Source organism: Grampus griseus (genome assembly GCF_964374135.1).
Source record: "Grampus griseus genome assembly, chromosome: 15".
Taxonomy (NCBI): Eukaryota; Metazoa; Chordata; class Mammalia; order Artiodactyla; family Delphinidae; genus Grampus; species Grampus griseus.
In genome coordinates this window covers 8,057,745-8,082,931 of record NC_139009.1, presented here as the reverse complement: position 1 = coordinate 8,082,931, position 25,187 = coordinate 8,057,745, and the positions used below count along the sequence as shown (strand labels likewise).

The 25,187-nt window shown below is 51.5% G+C and overlaps 1 protein-coding gene across 1 annotated transcript in view; it reads right to left on the bottom strand.

Annotated features, from left to right (window-relative positions):
* Positions 1-848: 848 nt before the first annotated feature.
* Positions 849-25,187, bottom strand: part of GREB1 (growth regulating estrogen receptor binding 1) — an 82,199-nt gene continuing 57,860 nt past the window's right edge. The window contains exons 21-33 of the mRNA XM_082672523.1: positions 24,170-24,259; positions 20,742-21,355; positions 18,158-18,260; positions 15,752-15,910; positions 14,324-14,466; positions 11,970-12,131; positions 9,529-9,733; positions 8,481-8,655; positions 6,662-6,880; positions 5,555-5,690; positions 4,148-4,348; positions 3,577-3,715; positions 849-2,429 (exon numbers count right to left, since the gene is read on the bottom strand). Of these exons, the coding sequence (XP_082528649.1) occupies positions 2,266-2,429; positions 3,577-3,715; positions 4,148-4,348; positions 5,555-5,690; positions 6,662-6,880; positions 8,481-8,655; positions 9,529-9,733; positions 11,970-12,131; positions 14,324-14,466; positions 15,752-15,910; positions 18,158-18,260; positions 20,742-21,355; positions 24,170-24,259 (2,510 nt within the window). The 3' untranslated portion in view covers positions 849-2,265. The remainder of the gene's footprint in view (positions 2,430-3,576; positions 3,716-4,147; positions 4,349-5,554; positions 5,691-6,661; positions 6,881-8,480; positions 8,656-9,528; positions 9,734-11,969; positions 12,132-14,323; positions 14,467-15,751; positions 15,911-18,157; positions 18,261-20,741; positions 21,356-24,169; positions 24,260-25,187) is intronic.

Here is a 25,187-nt window from a genome sequence, read left to right as displayed (position 1 = left end):
TATAACATTTCCTGTATTTTGTTATGAGTTTTAGCTGTGCGTTTATTTCCCTACTAGGGAGCTCCTGTTTGCTATCTACTGCCGCAAGTGACTGTGGGCAGAGGACACTGCGGTGGCGACGGGGTGCCGACAGCTTGTCTTCGCAAAGGCCTGGGGACCCGCCCCCCTGCTTGGGGCTCCACACTCCGGGCCTGAGCCTCAACCCAATCAGCTGCTCCGCCCAGGTTGGTTGCGGGGTGCAGAGCGCGGCAGGGAGGGCTGCGAGGCGCCAAAGAGCATGGCTGCTCCGAGCGACTTCCCCTGGGAACGACCCTGCCAAACGCCCAGGCCCCCGCCTGCTTCTTTAGTCACTCAGAAGCTCAGGGCACAGGAGGAAACCATCCTCCTGTGTGGCAGGCTTCTTTGCACGCTTTGGGCCATTGTTTGTTCCATTTCTGCCTGTCTTTTCTCTTTCAGGGGTTCCTCCGCATCTTAATATACCCTTATTTTTATGGATTTGTTCTTCTTTCCTTTCCAAAAACTGTCCTTCTGTCATTCATCGAGATTTTAAGCAGGTATTAGCCCCCCAGGACCACTGGCCACACTACTTCCTCCCAAAACAATGCAACTCGTTCCCAGCAAAGCAACAATACACGCATCACAAATTCTATTTATAATAAGGCTGGAGCAAATACGAATACTCGTTTGGGTTTTTTTCCCAAGTTTAAATTAACCAATCAAATAAGGAAAGCAGCCCAGAAGCCACCAGAAGCCACCATTTACAAAAGACAAGTAGAACTAAAGAAGGTAAGTTTTTATTCCAGGATAGGAATAATGACATATACAAAGTGATCATTTTAGAAACACTGATCTAAATCTTTTATACTCATGGACTTTCTTTCTTAAGGAAGAAAAGATTGACATTAACTCTTTGGCATCATCTTTGAAAAGAATTTCTTCTCGGATTGCTATCCATTAGAGTGCTTTAAACGTCTAAGATGGATGGATGAGAGTGCATTCTGCTGATTCATTTCTGACGACCTTTAAACTCTTCCTTTGGTTACGGGCCACTCCACAAGCAGTGTGGTGGGGAGACGGACCCCAGAGTCTGCTTCTGCTTCTCTCCGGCTGTGTGATCTTGGTGAGATGCGCTCTCTACATCTCAACTGTCTCATCTTTGAAATGGGAAGCATAATTCCACGCACATGGGCTGCTGGAAGGGTTAAGCAAGATCGTAACTGTGAAAGCACCTGGCCCAAGGCCCAGCCTCTAGGGGGCCCTCTAACACGCTGGTTTAAAAAACATCCCAGCGCAAGCCAGAGTGTGGGCGCATCACAGAACATCGCTGCTGCCTTGTCTGTCCCCCTTCCTCTCCTGTCAGGGACCAAACATTCGTAAGAGAAGACAAGCGATTCAAGGAACTAAAAACTGAGCTTCAATAAATTAGAGTCACAAGTCTAGTTCTTATCAACTATTTTCCACGTCGCTTTAGTTGTTCTCATTGTTTGTTTCAAGTAAGCCATTTGGTCCTCTTTCCTTTGTAAGGCAAATTCTATTTCTCAAGGTCAATCTCTGTAACCCTAACTTCCTTCCTGAAACCCCTGTAGTTTTTAAAAAAGTTTCTTTTCACTTTTGCCCTTTCTAAGAGGTAGGGTATTTACCCTATACTATTTTAATAGAATCGTATTTGCTCTGAAGTGAAACTATTTGTTTTACTTTATTAAAGTTGATGCCTTTGGGCTAGCTTCTAAAAGAGTAAACTTACATAATTCTTATTAAGTGAACCTACTTCATTTTTTCTTGTCTCCAGCCTTTACAGTTAAAAGGTTCTTTTGGAATATTGCTCTGTAGTAGGTTATAGAGAAACCTACATAGCCAACATCATATCCATCATCTGAAACGCTGGCGCCTGTACAAGATAAGCCAGGGGGGATCCTTCAGAGCTAAGAGAAAAGTCAAGTCTGTCCGTGGAAGCATATGGACGATGTGACAGCAGGCAAAACTTTGTTCTTCATACGATGGACTTCAACACAGGCCAGGGCGATGGGGTCTGCCCCGGAACTTAGGGGCCTTTGGTTTGAGTTCCTGCTCACTGTTCACTCATCCCCGTGGGTCTCAGTAAGTCTCGGTCCACCTCTGGGCCTCGGTTCCCTGGCACCTACCGTGAGGGGGTGGCCAACAGACACCTCTGGGTCCTGCCCCAGTCCAGACACTCCGTGGTTCCTATTCTTCCTTTAGCCTCAGCAGCCTGAGGTTCTGAAGGCCCCACCCTCAGGTGTGTCTCCCTCAGATGTGTCGTCCGGTCAGAAAGAAGAGGGGTCGGTCCTCCTTGGCGTTGGCGGTCTGGAATTCATCTCGCAGCCGAAACTGCCACTCATCTTCCAGCTCCAGGCGGACGACCGTCTGGCGGAGTGAGTTGCGGTCCTGACAGATCACACACAAGGTGGCACCTGTGTGGACGACAGCAGAGGCATGTGAAGAAAACAGGGGAGTTTCTCCAAAGGAAAGGACCGCCTGGCTGCTATTCGCAAGAACAAAGTACGCTGCTGCTTGGAAGGGAAGGACCGGGTGTCCACGTGAGCTCTTGGTGCCTTGGGGATGCATCTTAATCTTAGCAAGACAGTGAGACTGTGATTGGGCAGGTCTGGCAGATGAGACAACACGGAACCAAGAAGCACTGGCAAAGAAGCGAGCAGAGGGGGAGAAGGAGACAGACTCACAGGACCACAAACCAACATCCTCGGCTCCAGACCCTGCTGGGCAGCGCCCTCCCCCGGTCCTTCCAGCCCAACCCTCCCTGTCCAGCCATCCCAGCCGGCCACCCGCCCAGGCCCCGCGCACCTCCTGACTCTTCCTCTGCTGGGCAAGGAGGATTCTCCCGCCTCTCGACGCCTAGCGTTCAGCAGCAATCACGGGTGTTCATTCTAGCTACCTCCCTCCCTTCCTACACATCCTATCCTCCTATGAGACGAAATGTTTCCCAAGAGCAGAGAAGGTTGTGGAAACCTCTGACTATTTCCCCAAAGCTTATGCAATGTCGGTGCTCACTAAACACCTGGTAGAGAGGAAGGTCCGAGTCAAGGCCAGCCAAGGAAAAGTGAAGCTTGATTAGGGGTCCCAGCTGGATTGGGAAGAGTGTGTTTAAGTCATACAGAATGAATGTCTCTCACTCTCAACCACTCCCGCACGAAAACACCTACAGAGGGAGAAAGGTTAGAAGAGAAGTAAAGACGCACGTGGCACCCCAAGACAAGGAAGAAGAACTCACCCACCAAGAAGGAGAAACGTCTGAGGGGATCTGCGAGCTTAGGCTAGGAGCCTGGATTGGAAAGCAACAGAAACGTTGAAACTACCTGCTAATCACCGAAAAGAAAGGGGCTGTGTCTTGTCTCTACGCAAACAGGTAGAGGGGGAAAGAGCTGCCCTGGGATCCCATCCCAGCCTTCTTTGCGCTTCCCTGGATGCTGGGGGAAGTCATGCGCCCTGAGCCTCAGTCTACCCGTTGCCAAGGACTAGGACCAGAGGTCACCTCCGCAGAGGCGCCAGGTGGCGACAGCCACTCAAGGCAAGGTCCGTGGTAAGAGTACGGGAAGTTACCTTTCAGAAAATGAAACTTTTTCAGGAAGGCAGCTCCCACAAAAGAGTCACAGAGGTAGAGCAGGAGTCCACTAAACAGGAAGTCGGAGCAGGTGATGTTCAGAGAGTGGGGCCTGGAGCTCACATAACACACAGAGATCTGGAAAGAAAGGAATCCAAGAGAAAACGTCATTCTCCGTGACACACCCCACGACACTGTGTTAGCGCTTGGCATCTAGCAAATGCTAACCGCCAGGTCAAGCTCAGACCTGGAGGAACAGAGACAGTATTTAATGTTATTTCCAAATCTATATCCTAAAACTCAACTCCAAGACTTATCCAGATTTATCAATTCATTAATTCATTTGAGAATCAGAAATGTTTAGCATCAGAAGTGGGTTTGTATTCTTAACTTCTCATATCGGGGCCAAACCACTTCAGTCCTCTCAGCCTTTATCTTATCAGCTGTAAAGTGGGGTCATACCGGAGCGGAAGTAGTGGAGTGGTTCTCATTCCAAGTGCTGGGTTCTGGCGCGCGTGTTTAGGAATTTCCCGGATTTATGGACTCGACAGCGCCCCCTCTGACAGTTACCTGAGACCCCAGGTTAAGGTAGCAGTCGACGGACAGCACGGGGTGGCCATGATTCTTCAGGGACAGCGGGAAGAAGCGGTGGCTGTGGTGCTGCAGGAACTTCTCCAGCAGGAGCTGCGCAGGGGCTGCGAGGAACGTGTGCTTGCTGTCGGGGGCGCAGATGTACTGGGCCGGCACGATGGCCATGGGGCTGTCAGACACCTGCGTGGGGAAGGGTGGGTGTCAGCCACTCCCAGCCACCCTGAGCAGGGACCCAGGGTGGGTGGCGCCGTCGTGGAAGGCTGTGTCATGGAGCAGCGATGTGAGAACACATAACTTCCACTGTGAAGTTCTCCATTAAGAAAAATTAGGTTTAACCGAAGTGGGACATGTGAAAACTGATCACGTGATCGATCAGAATCGTAGACACTGACCATTCCACGCCGAAAACTGGCTGCCTGGTCTAGAAAAAAATAAGGGAATCCATGGACCTTGGGAACATTCCCCTAAATCCAGGGATGCAAACCTCTGGGAACGGCCAATCTCCCCTTGGTCCCCAGACCCTATCTGCCTCCAGTCCAGTCCCGTGGCCCCTGCTCTCCACGGCCCGGCCATCTGGGCCCACCATCTCGCGTCCCGTCACCAACAGACTTCCCATGCTACAGCCAGAGAGACTGTGGATGTAAGTCATGCTAATCAAACCCTCTGCTGCACACCCTTCAATGGGTTCTCGTTACTCCTACAGAAAAGTCTAGAACCTTCCCACAGCGGATAAGGTCCTGCCTACTTCTCCAGCTCATCTCTGACACTCTGCCCCATGGATCGGAGGGACCTTCAAGGCAGGGGTGTGCCGACTCCGTATGGGTTCCTGGAAGACACAGATCTCCGAAGGCTCACCGTGACTTCGCATCTGAAATGCCCAGGTCTGCCCGGCCAGGACCGACACAAGCAGATCACGTCTCTGCCCATCTGGAGGCCGGCTCAGCCATCAGGCTAGCCCGTCAGAGCCATTCAGACAGTGTTTGGCAGGCACTGTCCTAGGGGCTCCGAGAAGAGCACGGCACCACACCTGCCCCCTCCCCAAAGGGGCTCTGTCCAGCGGAAAAGCCGGACAAGTGAACGGCAAAGACAGTGACAGAGATGAGCTCAGGAAACCAATGGGGAGAGAGAGTGCGGGCAGGCAAGGGCGCACAGGAGGGCTGGTGGTGCGTGTGCGCTGCGGGGGACACACAGGAAACCAGTTAGAGTCGGAGATCAGAAGGGAAACCTGATGGAGTCTTTCCCTTCCCAGCGCTCCCAACCGAAAACCTTTACTAATACTTCCCAGCAGTCAAGCCCACCCCACTGACTCAAAGGCGCCCGGGTGGCCTCCCTGCCAGCTTTCCCACCACGGACAGCAGCCCCCTCTAGGCACACGGCTACACCCACCTTGGACGTGATGTGGAAGGACCTGTGCCCGCCCACCGCAATCTGCTTCTTCATCACACTGAAGCGGTTGAACCGGCAGAGCAGGAGGCCGGCGCTGTGCACCCGCAGGTTGAAGTCCACATCATCACACATGAACCTGCCCAGAGCCAGAGGAGGGGGCGGGTCGGACTGGAGGCAGCTCACACACCCCAGTCACGCCCCTACCAGACACGTGGAGTGTGCACCCCTGTACTGGGGGCTGGGAAGGTGGAGCAGGCTCGTTCCTGCGCCAAAGACCTTCCTCTGGGAGGTACAGAAGGCAAACCGAGAAGGAAAACAGGACGAGCTGTGACGCGCCTGCACCAGGAAAGCAGGGTGCACCCCAGGCTTACACTACAGAAGCACTGCCACCTGTGGACCAGGCACGACACGCCCGGCACCGTGAGGGGGACTCGACAAACACCACTTCATCTATTTGCTGAAAAGAAAACAACCGGCCTCCCAAAGTAAAAATATTAGCCACTTTTTACAGCTGGAGAAAACAAGACTCAGAGATGGCAAGTCATCTGCCGAAATTGCAAAGCTGACAGTGGCAGAACCCAAATTCCTGGCAGGTCGGTCTGGCTCCAGAATTGACACTCCTGCCTGGGCCCTCTCGGGGGTGTGCCCACGGCCTGGCACGTCGAGGGCTCAATAAACGTTAGTGATTAGATTCTTCTCGTGACGTGAGCATTTCTGCATAGGTCTGTAGAGAGTGACACAGGGAAATTACAGTTTCCTTCAGTGCTAACGCTCCTAAAAAGTGACATGTTCAGAGAAGGAGCAGAAAAAGAAAGAGAAACAACACCCAGTAGCATTTAAGTCATTAAATAAGGTACCACGTGAATTGAGGAAGGAAGCTGAATGGTCTTAGGCAAATCTGCCCTAAAATTATACAACGAAAATACCAGAAAAACCCATGAGGGCTGAAAGCAAGGGACCAGGCCAATGCTATGGGTGAAAAGGCTCTGGTTTCGTTGGCCCTGAAGGGCAAGGACAGAGCAGCCCCTGCCAGGAGTAAGGCTGCCCCTCACGGAGGGCCCTGGGACCGTGGGCGGAGCTGACAGCCAAGACGGCGCAGGAGCTCACCGATTCTGGTTGTACTGCACGTTCTGGGTCAAGTCCACGTTCAGGATGATGAAGTCGTGCACGTGGCAGCGGGAGAAGGGCTCGCGCACCTCGCGGCTCCCAGTCTTGCTGGACCACTTGCGCATGCCGATCAGGGCGTAGTGAGTGATGTTGGGGGAAGCCTCGATGTGCTGCATGATGTGCTTCAAGGAAACATTCCTTTCCGACCAGGAAAATTCCCTGTTCGAAGGAAGGAGATGGACATCCCTCGGTTGGCATGCAGACAACAGCAAGGCCCTCTGGACCAGGCTGGCCGGGATGCTGCTCTCCCCTGAACCTGCCGGGCGGGGTGGTGCAGGAGGAACCCATCATAACCGCCAGGCACCGTGCTCAGCACTTCAAATTCACTGTCATTGATCCTCGCAGCAATCCTATGACATAGGCATAGCAACCCCATTTTACAGATGAGGAAAAAGAGGCTCTGGATAACTTGCCCAGTGTCACGTGACAGAGGTTGGATTGAACGCTGTTGTCTGTCTCCGGAGCCCACAGTCTCTGCATCTGCCAAGCCACCTTGCGTTTCCAGTGTCAATTCCAAGCGAGGTGGGGGGAGGGAAGGAGGCAGCGTGTAAACACCTCCCACCCCACCCTGCCGGTGACTGAAGTCCGTGAAGACAGTGGGGGCCACCCGACGACCAGGGAGGGCTGCTGAAGGGAGTAACCCCAGGGCTGGGAGCTGGGGTGACGAGAGCTCTGTCTGTGAGACCCAGGGACACGGCTCAACTTCTCTGCATCTCAGCTTCCTTCTCCCCAACTGAGGGGCTTCAACTAAACTCTCTAAGGCCCCAGCCAGCTCTGACGTGCCAGGACTTGAACATCTGCTGCAGAATGAAATTCAGAAAGGCAGAGGGAAAAGCTTTGTTCTCTTCCTCATTGCCGCCCTGGCCGAGCTCTTGCCCTGGGAAGCATGACAGTGAGAACACTGAAAGCACGGTGACTGCTGTCCTCATGCACGTGCAGCTCTATCAGACAGAAAACAGTTTTTTCTAGAAGAGCAGTGGTGTTACTTGTGATTGTTACATTAGGACTCACTAACACAGAAGAGGTGAACCAACCTCAAAAGTTGCCTCTCACAAAAACAAGCCAAAAAATCAAGTTGTTTTTCAAAAAAAAAAAAAAAAAAAATCAAGCCCCAAATAAAGGCTAAGTTGAAACACTCATGGTGAAACCACACAGAAATATTTTACCCATGATGCTCAGCTGCAGCTGTATCTGCTGAGCCTTCCCTACATTGCGCCCGTGACCGGGCACACAATTCATGGTTTAATTAATCCTTGTAACAAACTTCTAGCACAAGTTTAAGTGCCCCTTTGAAAGATGAGGAATCTAGAACCCAAAAAACAGTCATTTCCCTAATGTCACACAGCAAATAAAAATACAGCTTCACGTTAGGAGGAGGCTGGGGGAGGGAGGAGGGGCTGCAAGGTTCTGGGGTGCCAGTGATGGTCTGTTTCTTCATCAGGGAGTTTGTCAAGCGTGTGTGTTCTGTTTGTGAAAATACCCGGATATGTATTATACTTTCCTTTTCGTATATATTTGCTGTTGAATATATATTGCATTATTTTCTGTATGTATGACACCTCAGTAACATTTTTTAAATTAAGAACTCAAAGTAAAGCCTGGAACGTGAGCCCACCACACGCCGGGCTCTGTCCACTGCACACCACACCTTCTAGCGTGAGGCACGCTCTGGGGTCCTCGAAGGGCGGACGAGAATCCCCCACTGAGAAGAGAGCACGTGCACTTGTCTTACTGGTGGGGTGAGTGTGTGGGTTCTCACCTGCTTCTCTCCCCACCACAGTCGACGTCCAGCACGTTCCACATCACGCAGGAGTCATCAGAAATCACGATGAAGGGCCAGATGTCCTGAGGCTTGATCCCCAGTTCCTCCTGCCGGTTCCGCTCCAGCTCCAGGTTGTGGTAAGACAGCTCCTTGATCAGGAAATGGGCGGCGCCTGAAATGGGCAAACGACCCCGACTCAGGCCAGTCCTATGCCGACGACCACCCAGGACAAAGCCCCAGTGAGAAGAGAACTTGATGAAAGCCCATCGAGGCCCCAGCCCTGCCAGCTCCTGGGGGTCCTGATCTGCAGCCCTCACCCACCCACCATAGGCTGTTGACTTGTAGAATTCTAGGGCAGAAAACACTCCTCTCCAATTTGCACACACTTCGATTTATCCTTGCTTTTCTAACAGCTGAGAACATGAATAAATCAATAACCAAACATCGAAGAAAAAAGAATCGTCAAATCAAAATAGCTTTAAAAGCCAAAAAGCTTAATGAGAAAGGTCTTTCCTCTCTACGCGGACATAAACTATCTCTCGCCATTTGCCTGTACAAGGATGCGGTCAGTAGCCACGGCGGTCGCTGACCTTCAGCACACCCTGAAAGGAGGTCAGGGTGGCGATCAGGAAGGAGGCAGTCTGTGCTCTGGGCAAAACTGGCAGAACAGGCCTTCAGAGAGTTAGAGATTTTTCAGGAGGCGATTTTATGAGCCCAATTTCTTGCATCGTCTCCTATCTAGAAAAGCACTAAAATCATCAACAGAGATATCTGCTCCCAGTGACCAGTAGCATCCCTCTGCCAACATGTGCGCTTGACTGCACGCATCTCCCTCCACCAAAGTCCCATATACACTGACCTCCCCCCTTATCTCACTGGAGCAGTTCCTCGGAGCTGAGAGGCCGTCTCCCAAGCTCTAGTCCTCGCTTTGCCCCAAATAAAACTTAACTCACAACTCTCACACTGTGCGTCGACATCTAGAACATTCTCTCAAGTCTCCATGCACAGAAATATTACAGAGTAGGGCACGTTTACAAAGGCCTACCGACTCCGGCGCTGTTGAAGATACTCGGGAGCACCAGCATGATGTGGTTGGGCCAGTATTTCTTATAAATCGCCATTTCATACTCCTTGACAACCAGCACATGCAAATGGCTGGCACCATCCATCGCGTGGTACAGGTTAAAGAGCCCGTGCTCGTGACGGCCAGTCGTGGGAGTGAACGTCGGACTCTTTATGTATTCATGACTCTGGAGAGTACGGGCATAAAGAAGCAAGTGTTTGTCAGCACGGCCACAACGATTCCCCTCCCTTTAAAATGTGAGTTTGCTGCCTCTTCCAACAAGAGATGGCATCTATTTCCACACTCCCTGCATCTGGCTCAGCCTTGGGACTTGCTTTTATGGAGAAAATGCAGTTAAAATGACAGCGCGCCAGTTCCAAGCCTGGCCTCCAGAGGCCTGACACATTCTGCCTTCTCTCGGAACCCTCCCAGGAAGAAGCCCGGGCTAGCCTGCTGGAGAAGGAGAGGCCGCAGGGAACAGACGTGGGCGTCCCTAGCCCAGCCGGCCCCCCGCCAACCTGGTAACCAACCTCGGACACAAATGAGAGCAAGCCACCCCAGGATAACCACCCAGCAGAACTGAGTCCAAACTGCTGGCCCACAGAATCGGAAGCTAAGTACATGCTTGTTCGGAAATGGTTTGTTAGGTGAGCAAAACTAACAGGCGTATATCGATTACCCAAATTCATTAGCCTCTCCTATTAGCACCTAATATCGCGCTCTGAGTACACGTTATTCCTGTATGACTTAAATCCCTCTATCATAGCCATATTCATACACGCAGACTATGAATCTTTTACATAAATAACTGTTTTCTTTCACTCTTTTCTCAACAATAGGTTCCGCTGGCCAAGCTATGTCTTCTGTTCCTTCTCGATTCCTCAAAGTACTTGCTACAAAGCTGTGCATACAGCTGGTACTCATAACCAGTTCTTTCTTTTTAATAAAGTTATTTATTTATTTTTGGCTGCGTTGGGTCTTTGTTGCTGCGCAGGGGCTTTCTCTAGTTGCAGCGAGCGGGGGCTGCTCTTCGTTGCGGTGCGCGGGCTTCTCATTACGGTGGCTTCTCTTGTGTGGAGCACGGGCTCTAGGCGTGCGGGCTTCAGTAGTTGTGGCTCGTGGGCTCTAGAGCGCAGGCTCAGTAGTTGTGGCGCACGGGCTTAGTTGCTCCGCGGTATGTGGGATCTTCCCAGACCAGGGCTCGAACCCATGTCCCCTGCATTGGCAGGATTCTTAACCACTGCGCCACCAGGGAAGTCCCTCATAACCAGTTCTGATGGGAACCGCCTGGAAAAGCTAGTGCAGTAACTGATAAAGTCTCAAGCACCTTACAGTAAAGGCCTCACTGCCTTTACAAATGTTTCCATTCTTGATAATAGCCTGCTGGGTCTGCAAGGCTGGGTTCAGCTCTGGGCATGCCTGGCCCTCTGGAGAAGGAAGAGCAGAGCTGTACACAAGGTCCGTGGGGCTGGGGCTGGGGAAGGGGCAACGGGTTGACTCTGAGGTTGTCAGGCTGGAACTGTCAAACCAAGCGCCCCTAAAAATGGCGGCCAGAGAGACGACGGATCATTGGGAACAATCTCCTCGGAAGAGAGAAAATTTCTCCTTTAGAGGATATACGTTGAATTATTTACAAATGAAATGATGCAATGTCTGAGATTCGCTTCCAAGTAACACAGAAAGGCAGATGAAGAGAGATGGCTTGATGAAGCAAGAGTGGCCTTGAGTGCATAACTGTTGAGGTTGGGTAAGCAGCCCCGGGGGAATCATGATACTATTCTGCCGTCTTAGCCTGTTTCACATGTTCCATAAGAGGGCTTCCCTGGTGGCGCAGTGGTTGAGAGTCCGCCTGCTGATGCAGGGGACACGGGTTCGTGCCCCGGTATAGGAAGATCCCACAGGCCGCGGAGCGGCTGGGCCCGTGAGCCATGGCTGCTGAGCCTGCGCGTCCGGAGCCTGTGCTCCGCAACGGGAGAGGCCACAACAGTGAGAGGCCCGCGAACGCAAAAAAAAAAAAAAAAAAAATGTTCCATAAGAGACAGCATGAAAGAAAAGATAGTGGAAGGGACGAACATTTACTGGCCCTTGTTATCTTCCAGGTACCGTGCTGGTGCCTGACGTTGGTTATTCCATACAATTCTCACCACAAGTTTTTGCAAGAGTTATTATTGCCCAAAGCTTACAGATAAGGAAACTGAGGCATCAAGTGACAGTATGATGCCAAACTTGACTCAAATTTGACTGAGTGGCCACAAAGCCCTTGTGCTCCCCAGTCCCCTCCAAGCTGAGTCACCATGTTCGTCTCTCCCCGCCACACCCCACCCCATGTGCCGGACTCATCAAGAACCACAGTCTCTGGGTCTCCAGCTCGGTGGTCCCTTGCAGCCACTTTGATTTGCCCCCCGGGGACTCGAAGCCGGTACCTTGTCTGTGACGAGGGGCAGCCGCATGCTCTCCAGCTGGCCTCCGGGTTGGCTGAAGACGAAGTGGTGCTCCTTGGACTTGGGGATGATGAAGTGGAGCTGGATCTCCTCTCCTAGCATGGAGTAAGAGAAGGCAAAGGCGTGCAGGGTGGACTCATAGAGCTGAGGTGCGAGGGGGAAAGGACAGAGCTTGTCATCAGAGTCCGGCCTGACTTCCCGGAAGAACCCAGGCCCGCCATGGCCATGACTACACAGAGGTCGCTGCCGCCTCTGCCCCAGGCTGACGCCAGGACACAGTGTGGACGCCCACACCTGAGGCCACACCCACTGGGCCAGCGGCCGCTCCCGTCCCGGTGCTGACCGTGCTTCACCCAGCAACGCCACGTCGGCCGCCCAGCCCTTCCCGACGCTGGACCTGACCCAGAGGTGCGCTGGGTTGCCAACTAAAGCATTCACGTGCCAGATCACATTTTTAATTGTAACAAAGGTTATTTTCCCACCGTAGGTAACATGTGTAACAGCATATTAATAAGACAATAACTGCGAACTTGCGCGCTTCTATCTCACGCACCATGTCCAGGCCCCCTCCCGTCCCCTTGGCATTAAAGTTAACCATCTACGAAGCAATTAACAACCCTATGTCCTCACCCCCACTTGGTGGACGTGGAAACTGACACCCACGGGTCTTGGGCTCACTCCGATCCCCAGTCTAGCCTCACCTCTAGTCACTTTGTCCAAGGAGCCCTCCCTCACCCAGTCACCGTGCCCGCACTGCTCTCTGGTACGACCTCCAAGCCCAGCTTTGCCCAGGCCATGCTCATGCCCCCTCCAGTTCTCAGCTCAGGCGTCCACAGAGGGGTCTTCCCTGACCCTCACCCTCCATCTGACAGCCTCTCCTGCAGACGTGCAGCTAGCCTGCACTGTGCCCTCCCGGGAACCACGGGGGCTGGGGGAGGGCCGATGCGGGCCGGGACACACCGGCTGTGAAGTCCTACTGTGGTTCTACTTTGAGAGCAGAGATGAGGCAGAAACAGATTCTGACCTGGGGAGGGAACACAGAGGGCCGTAACTGAGGAGTCTCCTAAGACTTCCTCTCAGGGAGCCTTGAGCGATGAAGGAAGAACAGGACAAGTAGAGGCAGGGAAATGCCAGCAGGGGGCCAGCGTGTGCCCCTCAGTGCTCCTCGCAGGCCTGGTTTCACGTCCCCTGCCAGTGCGGCCCCCCAGACCTGTGCGCCTGCACACAGACCCGGCCCGCCGGCCAGAGCTCAAACCCGCCCTCCTCCTTCCCCCCATGCTTCATTCATTCCTTCACTGCAGACCCTGAAGTGACGAGGAACTGAACCCTCTGAGTCTCTCCAGATCTTTAAATTTCAAAATCAAGACAATGTTTTCACTTATAGGTTTCTCTGCCTTGAAAGAAAAGCTTCATCTCCGAGGGAGAAAATGTTAGGAGAATTATTCTGCAGCAAATAGGATTTCTGATTATTTTAATCCTCCGAAAAACTGCTCATATGTATTTTCTAATTTCGTCTACAGTAAAATTACATCGTTTAAAAAAATCTGTGCTAAAAGAAGACAGGTGCTACTTCAGTGGAAGCTGAGCTCAAGGCCGAGCAGATTCAGGAAAATTAAAGCTACCGTCTGCTGTTTCCCTCTGTAGAGGGGACGGACAGAGCAAGCCAGCGCTCTTGCCACCTCTGGGCCTTTCTGGGGCATCCACTCACGTATATATGAGTATGTAAGTCGTATACAGAAGTATAAATTAACTCACGCTGTCATAGCGATCAGTGTAGGTAAAACAATGTTACTTTTTATTGTTTTTTGGATGATTGTTCATTTGCGTGTAAATCCTGACAGCAGTGGAAGGCCTCCTACTGATAGGATAACAGGGAGAATAAGGGCTGTGATGATGGGTATTTTATTTCATGCGTGTGACAGTGATAATATGGTGGTGGCTGAACTGTGAATAAATCGTTATGATGTGCATGTTGACTGGAATTGATTGGACTTAATGAGCTATTTACAATTAATAAATATATGTACTATGTAATACCAATGATTTAATGTAAATGTGTATAAGCGTGGGGTAAGTAATGCACGATTATACACATTACGTATCGTGTACGATATGATGCGTATGTACTCGTACACGTGAATGTACATACGGTGCACGAAGTACATAATAATTTATGGGGGGAAGAATGTAAAAAAAAAACCTGGCCGCACAGGTGTCTGACTGGCTCCCATCAGCTCCTGCTGCCCCCTCCTCCTCTTTCCCCGTCTGGGTCTGAGATGAAAAGAAATACTAAGTGTAAAACGGGAACTGCCGCTGGAGCGGGGGCTCCGTCCTACCTGGTAGCGGGGGTGGAAGCCCATGTACTGGTGGCACTGCTCGCAGTGGTGGTACGTGTTGTAGGCCGCATACTTGGAGAGCCTCATCCGCGCCGTCTGGCGCCGCACGTAGACGTCCTCCGGCTTCCGGCGCGTCCCTCTGTCTGCACGAAATCCCCAGCATTAAAGAGCAGCACGAGGCCCAGCCCACGTTCTCTCCCCTGCCTACCCACGGGGAACCACGGTAACAGGACTCTGTGCGATCACCTCTCACCTGTCTGCCCCAAGGTGACTCAGCTGGTCAGAAAGGACAGAGTCTCAGTGGGATAAACTGAAGGCTACGTTCACATGGCGTCTTACGCACGCACCTATGCATGGTTCCTAAACATATTCAAGGATTCGCTACGTAATATGCAAGTGCTGTAAGGCACATGAATCACCTCCAGGTTTTCAAATGACGTAGCAAAATTAAGATTTTAACAGTCAACCTCCATTCGAGAAGGTCTACTATGTGAAGGAACCTTCAGTAAAAGCGATCTGCTTGGGCTTCCCTGGTGGCGCAGTGGTTAAGAATCCGCCTGCCAAGGCAGGGGACATGAGTTCGAGCCCTGGTCCGGGAGGATCCCCCATGCCGCGGAGCAACTAAGCCCATGTGTCACAACTACTGAAGCCCGTGTGCCACAACTACTGAAGCCTGCGTGCCTAGAGCCTGTGCTCCACAACAAGAGAAGCCACTGCAATGAAAAGTCCTCACACCACAACGAAGAGTGGCCCCCGCTCGCTGCAACTAGAGAAAGCCCGCGCACAGCAACAGAAGACCCAACGCAGCCAATAAAATAAATAAATAAATTAATTAATTAAATCTTAAAAAAAAGAAAAAAAAGTGATCTGCTCTGAGAGCGACGAAGATAAAATGATTGGTTTGACAAGGAGACCGGTGAGTATTTTCCTCTCACGCAGCATTCACCAAACTTCCCTAGTCAGTGCTTGTAATCACACTGGCCACTCATGTCCGATGTTTGCTGCCAGTGACCCTGAAACCCAGCAGAGTCATAATACTGTGGAAGTTAGCAGTCTCTGAAGAAGGAGCGAGAAAATGAGAGACCAAGGGCAGAAAGGGAAATAGGTGCATTTTGTTACAATCCAAGTTCATAGAGAAACATACATGTCTTTTTCCTCTATTAACCAGAACCTTCAGAATACTCCGATCATGAAAAACCACCAAAGGGTCCTCACTGTTATTCAGCACCAACCGAGCCTTCCCTTGTGAGGTCTGTGAAGAGCTCTTCCTGTCAGGTGCGGTGGCGACCTCAGTTCTCCACCAGGCACTGTCGGTTCACCCACCACCACCAGATGAGTTCGTCACTAACAAAATTCAGCTCATCCCTTTGAGAGGCTATTCCCATGTACTCTGGAAGAAGGTGGCAGCAAGAGATTTAAAAATCTGACCTTCGCTCTTTATGCTCTGATGGTGTGAACAGATCAGACTGGCATCCTCATACTTCGGGTCGTGAATAATGTAGTCAAAAGGCAACTTCTTGAACAGCTCCAGGTCCGGCCAGGGGTCACTGAGCTGGAGGTCATGCCAATCTGATTCTTCTCTGAGGTCTACAGCATCAGTAGAAACACAGATAGATGACAAACCGGGAAGTGAGAAGGCTTTATGTCAAATGTGCACAAGGATGATGGTAGGAGTGGAACTGATACTGAGTCTACAGGTTACCTGGGGAACTCCACTGGATCTCAAATACTCTGGCACCCGTCCCATTTTCAGGATTGTTCTAATTCAGCAAGAAGGTGCATTCAGATCTCTCTCTAGCCAGACAAACAGCCTTATGCTGTGTTTCCTATGGGATGGAGTTGCTCTTCTAACTTCCACTCCTGGCAGTATACCTACCCCTGGGCTCTGGGCTTCTCCCCAGCACCGTCCCCCAAATATACCACACTGGTCCACACGACCGGCAGAACTTAATGTAGTTCTCTTTCTTGCTCTTACATCTAAATGCTACCCAGCCAGTAAGGCCCAACTCCTATCACTTCACTTCTAGAAGGCGTCTTCTGAATGCTCAGGTACACTGGTTTCTCCTTCTGAATGCCACCACTACTCATGGCCCGACCCACATTTGCACATTTGCAGTGTATCACCCTACATTATAATAGGTGTAGTCTACAGGGCTCACTAAATGCTTGTTGGCTAAAAGGTAAAAAAATCTAGTTGGTCCAACTCAAACTTATGTAACATATTGATTTTACATCAATTGATCAATATCATTTTACATCATATTGATTTTACATATTTGATATGACATATATATAGTATAGACGATACTGATATATATCTATATATCAGTGTATCCTACTATATATATACAGGCAGAGTACATGTCCATAAGAAACAGAAAAAGTAAGGAAAGAAGAGGGAGAGGAACATTTATTCTGTATTTAATAGGTGCTCAGTGCTTCATGTGCGTAACATCCGTTCATCTTCACAACATCCTGTAAAACAGGAATTACACACGTTTTGCCAAAGAGAAACCCAAGGCAATAAGAGAGCATTTAAGAAAGTAAGGCTTTGAAGTTTAACAAACTGGATTCAAACCCTATCTTTATCATTGTTATATCCAACAAAATGAGGAGACAGAAACTCAGCAGACCTGTTGATTTTCATTTGAAAAATGGTTTCCAGCTGTGGGGAAACGGTGGGAAGCTCAGGGTTTCGATGAAAAGCCTCTTTCCCTTCTCCTTCAAAGGAAAGACCAAGGACTGGATGGGCTTCCTTGGTCCTAAATTTTCTCCAAGTCAAAACTCAAACACAGCAAGAGCATCTAAAAAAGTTCTGTGTATCCAAATGGCAGGATTTCCTTCCTTGTCAAGGCTGAGTACGTCGCCAGTACATACCCCATCGTTATCCACGCAACTGCTGGTGGACGTCTGTCCATTAATGGACAACATACGGTTGTTTCTATACCTTGGCTATTGTGAATAATGCTGCTGAACACGGTAACTACGTGAGGTGACGAATATGTTCATTAGCGTGACTGCGGTGATTACTTCACAGTGTATACGTGTATCAAACCAGCCAGCCGTACAGCTTAAACGTACATAATACAAGCGCTGTTACAAGCTTACTGGGGCCCCTTCTCTACAACACACGACTCCTTACACAAATCTTCATTCCCAAAGCAATGGATTCCTTTACCAGACCAAGTTTCTGAGCCACTGGAGGGGCGCTGGAAGAGGAAATGGAGGAGATGTTCTACAATAAGCGTGAACCAGCTGTTCAAAGAATCTTACCTTAATCAGGGTAAATTCTGTTCTGTGAATGAGAAGAAAAGGCTATTCCCTGCATAGCATATGTTTCCATTTTGCCCCAAGATGTTGACCTACGTGCTCAGCAGCCTGAGAGGGAAACCCTCCCCTGATGGACAACCCCGCTTTCTAGAGGCAGCAGCGAAATCTAGTTTGGTTCCAGCTCTGCCACCTCCCAGCTGGACTCCTAAACATGTTATTCTAGAACCGAATAACAGTATTCATCTCTTGGTGTGGCATAGGAAACGAAATGTGGTGATTTACGTAAACCATCTAGCACAGTGGTTGACGTTTGGAAGGTGCGCAGTAAACAGCGGGTATTTTTAGTATCGTAATTTTATCTCCCACCAAGGCCTCCCAGGCACTATTCTAGGACTGAGCAAAATGGCTACAAGGGCAAGATAAAAGCAGCCCTACAAGGCCCTTGGGAGGAGTCAGATCATTCATCTGAGAATTCCATCTTCAAAGTAAAAGATACAGCGGAAGTCACTTGAGAAACCGACTAAAGATGATTCCAAGCCCAAGTGTCATCAGCAGATAACTCACTGATATTGATCTCTTCTTCATCGTAAACATCCACTTCCGTCAGCCGGATGAGCATTCTGGACAAAATGCTGAGGAACTGCAGGTAGGCGCCTGTCTTCCCGATCTGTAGAGACAGCAGAACAGGAGGCAGCCTCAGTACGCCCTGCCTACGTGCGGGCGCTGACTGAGCACCTGACGTGCCTCCACGCCGCCACCTCTTTTAACCATCTCACCTAATTAAAAGGACGGCTGGGGGGATGCAAAGATATTTGAGGGAAAATGTGGCCTGAAGAAGCATGGCAGGCAGACAGATGAACTCCGGTGGGCGGGAGACCCACCTGCTTATAAATCATTGCAAATGTCTTTCCAGATTTTAACTGGCCACATGGTTTAAGCCGTTAGAAGTAGGACTCCATCAGGAGCTGAACAAAGGTTGCTTCAAAAAAGAATGAACTGACATTTCAATAATGTCTTAAGAGTCTTGCGTAAGTGCAAATTGCTATCTTATATTAACTGATATGGCTGTAGTAAGACAACAAAATTCACTGTGCGGGACATAAAAGGCTGGCATCACATTTCTCTCCTCCTAAGGCCAGGAAAAGAAATAAAATGATTTTTCTCTTCTTCCTTCTCTTTCTTCTTGTTTTAGAAAATCCCCTGCCCCCTCAAGCCCAGCACCAGGCCAGTATACTATTGGTCTTAGTTCACTGAGGTCACAACTGGTTACATGGGTACCTGTGGGCTATCCTCGCCTCCCTCCAACCTGGTGCGCTAAGAATGTGCTCTCCAAGTTCTTAGCTCAACGCCCGGTTCACAGCAAGTATTCGACAAATGCTGATGAATGGAAATAACTAACTTTTTATTTTTATTTTTTTGGCACTGCCGCACGGCATGTGGGATCTTAGCTCCCCGACCAGGGACGGAACCCACACCCCCGGCAGTGGAAGCGCGGAGTCCTAACCACTGGACTGCTAGGGAAGTCCCGGAAATAACTGACCCGTTTAAAAAGAAAATATGAAACACAACTGGGGGGAGCTTTGGAGAAAATATATGCAATACATATAATTGACAAACGATTAAAATTTATAATCTAAAGAACAAAGCAAAAGAATAAAAGTCAAATGGACTAAAGGAAAAATAGAGAAACAAAACCAGAAAGTCACTGTAAAAGAAGTACCAATGACCAATAAATATATTAAAATATATTCACCCTTACTATTATACTAGAAATATACTATTTCTCCCCTATCAAAAAGGCAAAAGCTTTTAAAGATTGATAACATTCAGTAATGTGAGGGGTATGGAGAAACCAGGAATCCTTCTTAAAAAACATTTTATTTTTTCCTATTTTTTTAAATTATGAAAAGTGCTATATACTCATTTAAAAGTTCAAGAAATACAGATCAATAATAAAGAAGAATGGTCACAAATTCCAGTCCCCTGCTGCCTCCAAGCTCTCCTGTCAGGGAGTTTTTAGATATTTTCACACATGCAGACACATACACACACTGATTTTTTTCATAATTGATATGACACCACGTATATATTATTCTGCAACTTGATCTTTAAAATGTAAATATCTTAGAGAAATGTCAACGTCAGTATATAAAGAGCTACTGAATAGTTCAAACTTTCTGTGGCTGAACTGCATGATATTGTTGTGCCCAAATGTTTTCAACCGAACTTGACCAATGCAACTTAAGTTGTTTCCAGTCTGTTTTTTAACTACTGTAAACAATACAAAAATGAGCATTCTTATACATATTTTTGCGGGTTTGGGTTTCTTGGGGTAGGTACCTGGCAGGGGAATGAACATTTGGTGTGAAAAGGAAACACGTCTTGAATTGGGACAGTGATGATGATGGTGACAGTAACAGTGTTTTCCAGGGGTCAGGCCATGTTCCAGGCGCCCTACAATTATTCTCTTGTTTAACACTCCTGTTTTTGTGATAGAGTTTATCACAAAGCTATTATCTTCCTCACTCTCAGATGAGAACAGTGAGGCACAGAGAAGGCTGGAACCGGCCCAGGGCTCAGGTGATGTTCTAGTCCGAATCCAACCCCAGGCAGCCCACCCTCCAGCCCTGCCCTGTCTGGCCGAGCCCCCTCCCAAGACCCCAAACCAACCTCGTGCGTCCTCCTCACACGCTCACGACACCTGACATTCACACCGCCCAGGTTCCTGCCACGTTGACAGGTGAAACGGTCTTTTGTTGTCAGAAAAACACAGAGAGCTGGGAGATGGTGACAGGTTTCTCATCTCCCTGTTCGGTTTCACCAAAATCTTGCAGGGCAGAAACAGGGGTTGGCTTCCATGGTCAGAGTGGGAGGGAACCGCAGACTGACCGTGAGGACCGAATGCAATAGTGTGGGAAATGCAGAACCATTGTCTGAAGGAGCAACAAGCACTCGCAGAGAACTCCACCCACACACCACGCAGAGGAGGAAACCGGGGTCAGAGGATGGAGGTCACCCAGCCGTCCACCTGCCCACTTAGGGCCGTCTGAGATTCCACCGCGGGAAGGCAGGTGTGAATAAGCCCCAAACCTGCCTCTGGGCGCGAACACAAGCCCCGCGGAGCCCGGGCGCACGGGGCGGCACCCACCTGGGGGGGCCCGCTGAGCAGCAGCCGGCGTGGGTGGAAGCCGTCCACGCGGCCCTCGGTGCGGCTGCCGTAGTCCATGTGGCTGGGCCGGGGCACCGTCCACTGCCGGTAGTACAGTGACTGCTCTGTGGACGTCATGGTCTTGCTGAGCAGGGGCCGGAACGAGCTGGCCCACATGACCGAGTGCGAGGGCAGGAGCGAGGCGGCCTTGGGCAGGCCGCTGCCGTCGGTGGACGTGACCATGTCGTACACCAGCTTGGGCAGGAAGACCACAGGCGGCCGCCGGCAGGCCTTGGTCATGGAGCACTGCGCGGCCTGCAGGACGAGCGGGCCAGCAGCAGGCATCGCGGACGAGCCCGAGGAGGACGATGAGGGAACTGACACCTGGATGCTCCACTGGCCAGTCTTGAGGCCGGGCTCCGGCTGGGGGGCCAGCCCGGGGCTGCACCTGCTGATGACCGACGGCGGCCCCTGCCCTGCCCGGGGCCACTGTCTCTCTCCCAGGGCCCTGCCCTCCTCCGCGGGGCCGCAGGGCTGAGGCGATCGGGCCCGGTCCCCCCGCGAGGGCCCCGCCGGCTGAGCCTGAGCCGGGGACTCGCCGCACCGCGCTGAGCCTGCGGAGAGAGGGTCCCGTCAGTCAGGGCCCCGCACCCGCCGCTCCTGCTTCTGCAGCACCAACTCCCCTTACCTGCGACGACTGGGAATTTCCGTCAATGCCATCCCATCTCTGGTTAAATACAGACTCCTCTGTCCTTCTGACAAAGCCAAGAGGCACTGCGGGGAGACAGCCAGCCCCGCTCCCTGGCCCCATACACGTCGCAAAGGCCTCTCCTCGGCACCCCCCGCCCGATCTGTTCCAGAACCCTCACCTTCAGGGCCCAGCCTACACTCCTGCTTCCGTGCGGGTGGGTCCTGGAGCTCTGAACTCCCCTCTGCACAGCGTAGCAGTGCTTCTGGTTCAAAGCAGCAAAACTCACAGGACTGAAAAGGCTTGACTCTAATGCTACAACCACTTAGCTTCTAGAAGAACTCAAGACGGAAAATGCAGTATGCACAGCAGCTACCCAAATACGGGGTTTCGTTTGCCCTTTTCCCCACGTGGACCATGGTGAAAGGCAAGAAGAGTGTGGGTCCCTGGACACGGAGGGGCAGCGCTGTCTGTCTTTCATATCAATCCAGCCACATCTGCCCGGGGCAGGCGTGCCAGCTCTGAGCAACCCCGAGGACCTCAGGCTCCACGGGAACCACATCTCCATCTTAGCTCTGCTGTTTTCCTGGAGACGAGGGGAGCTGCTTCCCAGACCACCCTCCCCAGACCCCGCCCCACGACACTTGGCTCAGCCTGCGCTGCTCACCACGCGGCTCAGCTAACCTCCCCACCGGATCCCAGCTCCCCAGCAAGGCTCTGACTCAACCCCACAGCCTGGCAGGCTGCTTACAGGCTGCTCGTGGACAGAGGAAAGGCAGCACCGGCCTGTCCCCCTGGGCTAAAGGCCTGACTCCTGCTAAAATGCCTCTTCCCCGGGCAAGCCACCCGAGGTGATCAGCTCAGAGGCAGCGGAGGAGCTAAGGACCAGGGTCAGGGAGGCTGTGAGGACCTGGGCATCTGGCCCAGGGGAGGGACAGGTGGACACAAAGCACACGAAAGGGGCAGGAGGTTCCAAAAGTAGACCACGGGGACCCAAATATCTTCACCCATGTCCTAGGTTGTGAAGCCCAGACTGGGAGGACCCGGAGGACGGAGACCCACACTGATGTTTCTCTCCATCCACCCGCCCTGACCTCAGGCATTCTGCCTCGGTTGAATCCAGGGGGACTGTCAGTCTATAAAAGAGGGACCCAGCCCCTCCCAGGCTGACTCATGTGACCCCACCCCCGGCTCTTGACTCCTGTGGCCAAGTCTCCTCTCCCTGGACCTCCTGAAACGTGGGAGTTACACTGAAGGCCACAGGAAGCATCTCATCAGAGACACTAGAAGCACCTCATCAGAGACACAGGAAGCATCTCATCAGAGACCCCTAAGATCCCAGGACCCTCTGTGGAATTTTCAAAAGCCACCTCACCGGAAGAGGAGGCTGGCCGGCAGCCTGGGCATCCTACTCCACCTGAAGACACTGCACAGACCTGCGTGTCCCAGAACCTTCTAGAAAGCTGCCAGCCCAGGATCAGGGAAGAACAAAGCACCACACCTCTCCATTCTAATGGCACAGATGCCCCCCTGGTGCCCTGGGCTCCCTCTATTGCTTGGGGCAGAAGGACAACAAGCTGCAGCTTTTGGCTTTTCTGACTCCAGCCTCTAAATCAGACCTTTCTTCTATCACAGAGACCAGGCTCATGTTAAGGAGGCCTCGTCTGACTCCCTCTGTGCACACCAGTGAGGGAGAGCCCCACCACTGGCCCACTATTATCTGTGGGCAGGTGGGGAGGGGGAAGGAGAAAGGAAACCAAAGAAGGCCCCAAGTCAACCCCCCTGATGTGCTCTGACCTTTGCAGCCACGCCCTGACCCTGAGCTGTAACCCTGGGACCACTCACTGCACCCAAGCACCACACACACCTTCAGGCCCCAAGCCTCCTCTACCTGTGAAGTCTCCTCCACCTGGAATACCTTCTCCTGCACTGGAAAGCCTTCTCCTGCAAGGCCCAAAGGCCAGCTGCTCTCTGAAACCTGCAGGGATCACACCCTACCGCTAAATCTGCCTCACCTGAGACAAAATGAATTCCTTCCTCATATGCATAACCGTAACACCTCACAGGTGTGAATATGTGTGCAGAAAAAATACATCAGCCCCTACTGCAACATAACCTGGTCCAAAGGAACAATGGTTTCCTTGAGAGCAGGTCCGTATCTAATTGGTCTCTCAATGCCCTGAGCCAGGTAGAGAGTAGGTTCTCCGTAAATGCTTGTGGTGGGAAGACGTGCCATACTGTCTCACGTGTGCCCGTCCTGACTGCTCCTGAGGCCGAGGCATCCCTCAGAGCAGAGACCTGGAGCACTTCATCCACATTCCCCGCCCCCTCCACCAAAGTGTGGTCCAGGTCCAGGGGTCAGTGACACTTGCTAAATTTTGTTATTTCTCCCCCAGTGAAGTCTTCTGTGTCTACTTCTCTCTGCCCTCAGACTCGACAAGAACACTCACCCAGCTCCTCCCCCCTGATTCCAACAGCTGCCTGTAGAGCACAGAGGGAGGGCCCTCTGACACCACCCGGCACAGGCCCTGCAGGGGCAGAGGCCACGACCTCGTCCCGGGAAGGACCCCCCACTCCCCGCCCAAGTCCAGAAAGACGCGTACTCTCTAGAAAGGCCAGTTCTTCGTAGATCCCTTCTCCTTCCAGTTCTAGTTGAAAATAAAGGATCTCTTTTCATTCTTTGAAATCTCAAAAAACAGAAACGGTCCAATTGTGGGATCTTTACCCCTTGGAGACTTACTGGATGCCTTAGAGGAGAGGGATGAAGACGCAGAGTCATGGGAGCGGGATCGTTCTCTCTTCACGGGGCTCCTCTTCTCTGATGTGGAGCCTGTTTCAAAACACACACACTGAAGAGGCCTCGTAATCATGGTCCTGTACGTTCCCCCAGCACTTCACAGTTTACAAAGTGCGTTCACACATATCATCTCTCATCTGTCCACCCACCCACCCACCCACCCATCCATGCCTCCATCCATCCATCCCTCCCTCTATCCATCCCTCCCTCCATCCATCCATCCCTCCATCCATCTCTACTTCCATCCATCCATCCCTCCTTCCATCCCTCCTTCTATCCATCTATCCATCCATCCATCCCCTACTTCCATCCATCCCTACTTCCATCCATCCATCCCTCCTTCCATCCCTCCATCCATCCCTCCTTCTATCCATCTATCCATCCCTCCCTCCTTCCATCCATCCATCCCTCCATCCCTCCTTCCATCTCTCCTTCTATCCATCTATCCATCCCTCCCTCCATCCATCCATCCATCCCTCCCTCCATCCATCCCTCCATCCCTCCATCCATCCCTACTTCCATCCCTCCCTCCCTCCATCCATCCCTACTTCCATCCATCCCTCCCTCCTTCCATCCATCCCTACTTCCATCCATCCCTCCCTCCTTCCATCCCTCCATCCATCCCTCCTTCCATCCATCCATCCATCCCTCCCTCCTTCCATCCCTCCCTCCTTCCATCCCTCCATCCATCCCTCCTTCCATCCATCCCTCCATCCATCCATCCCTCCATCCATCCCTCCTTCTATCCATCCATCCATCCATCCATCCCTCCTTCCATCCCTCCTTCCATCCCTCCATCCATCCCTCCTTCTATCCCTCCATCCATCCATCCATCCCTCTATCCATCCCTCTATCCATCCATCCATCCTTCCATCCCTCCATCCATCCATCCCTCCATCCATCCACGTTCCCAGGCCTCCTCTGAGGGAGTGCTGAGGAGACAGAGCAGGCCAGTGAGGCA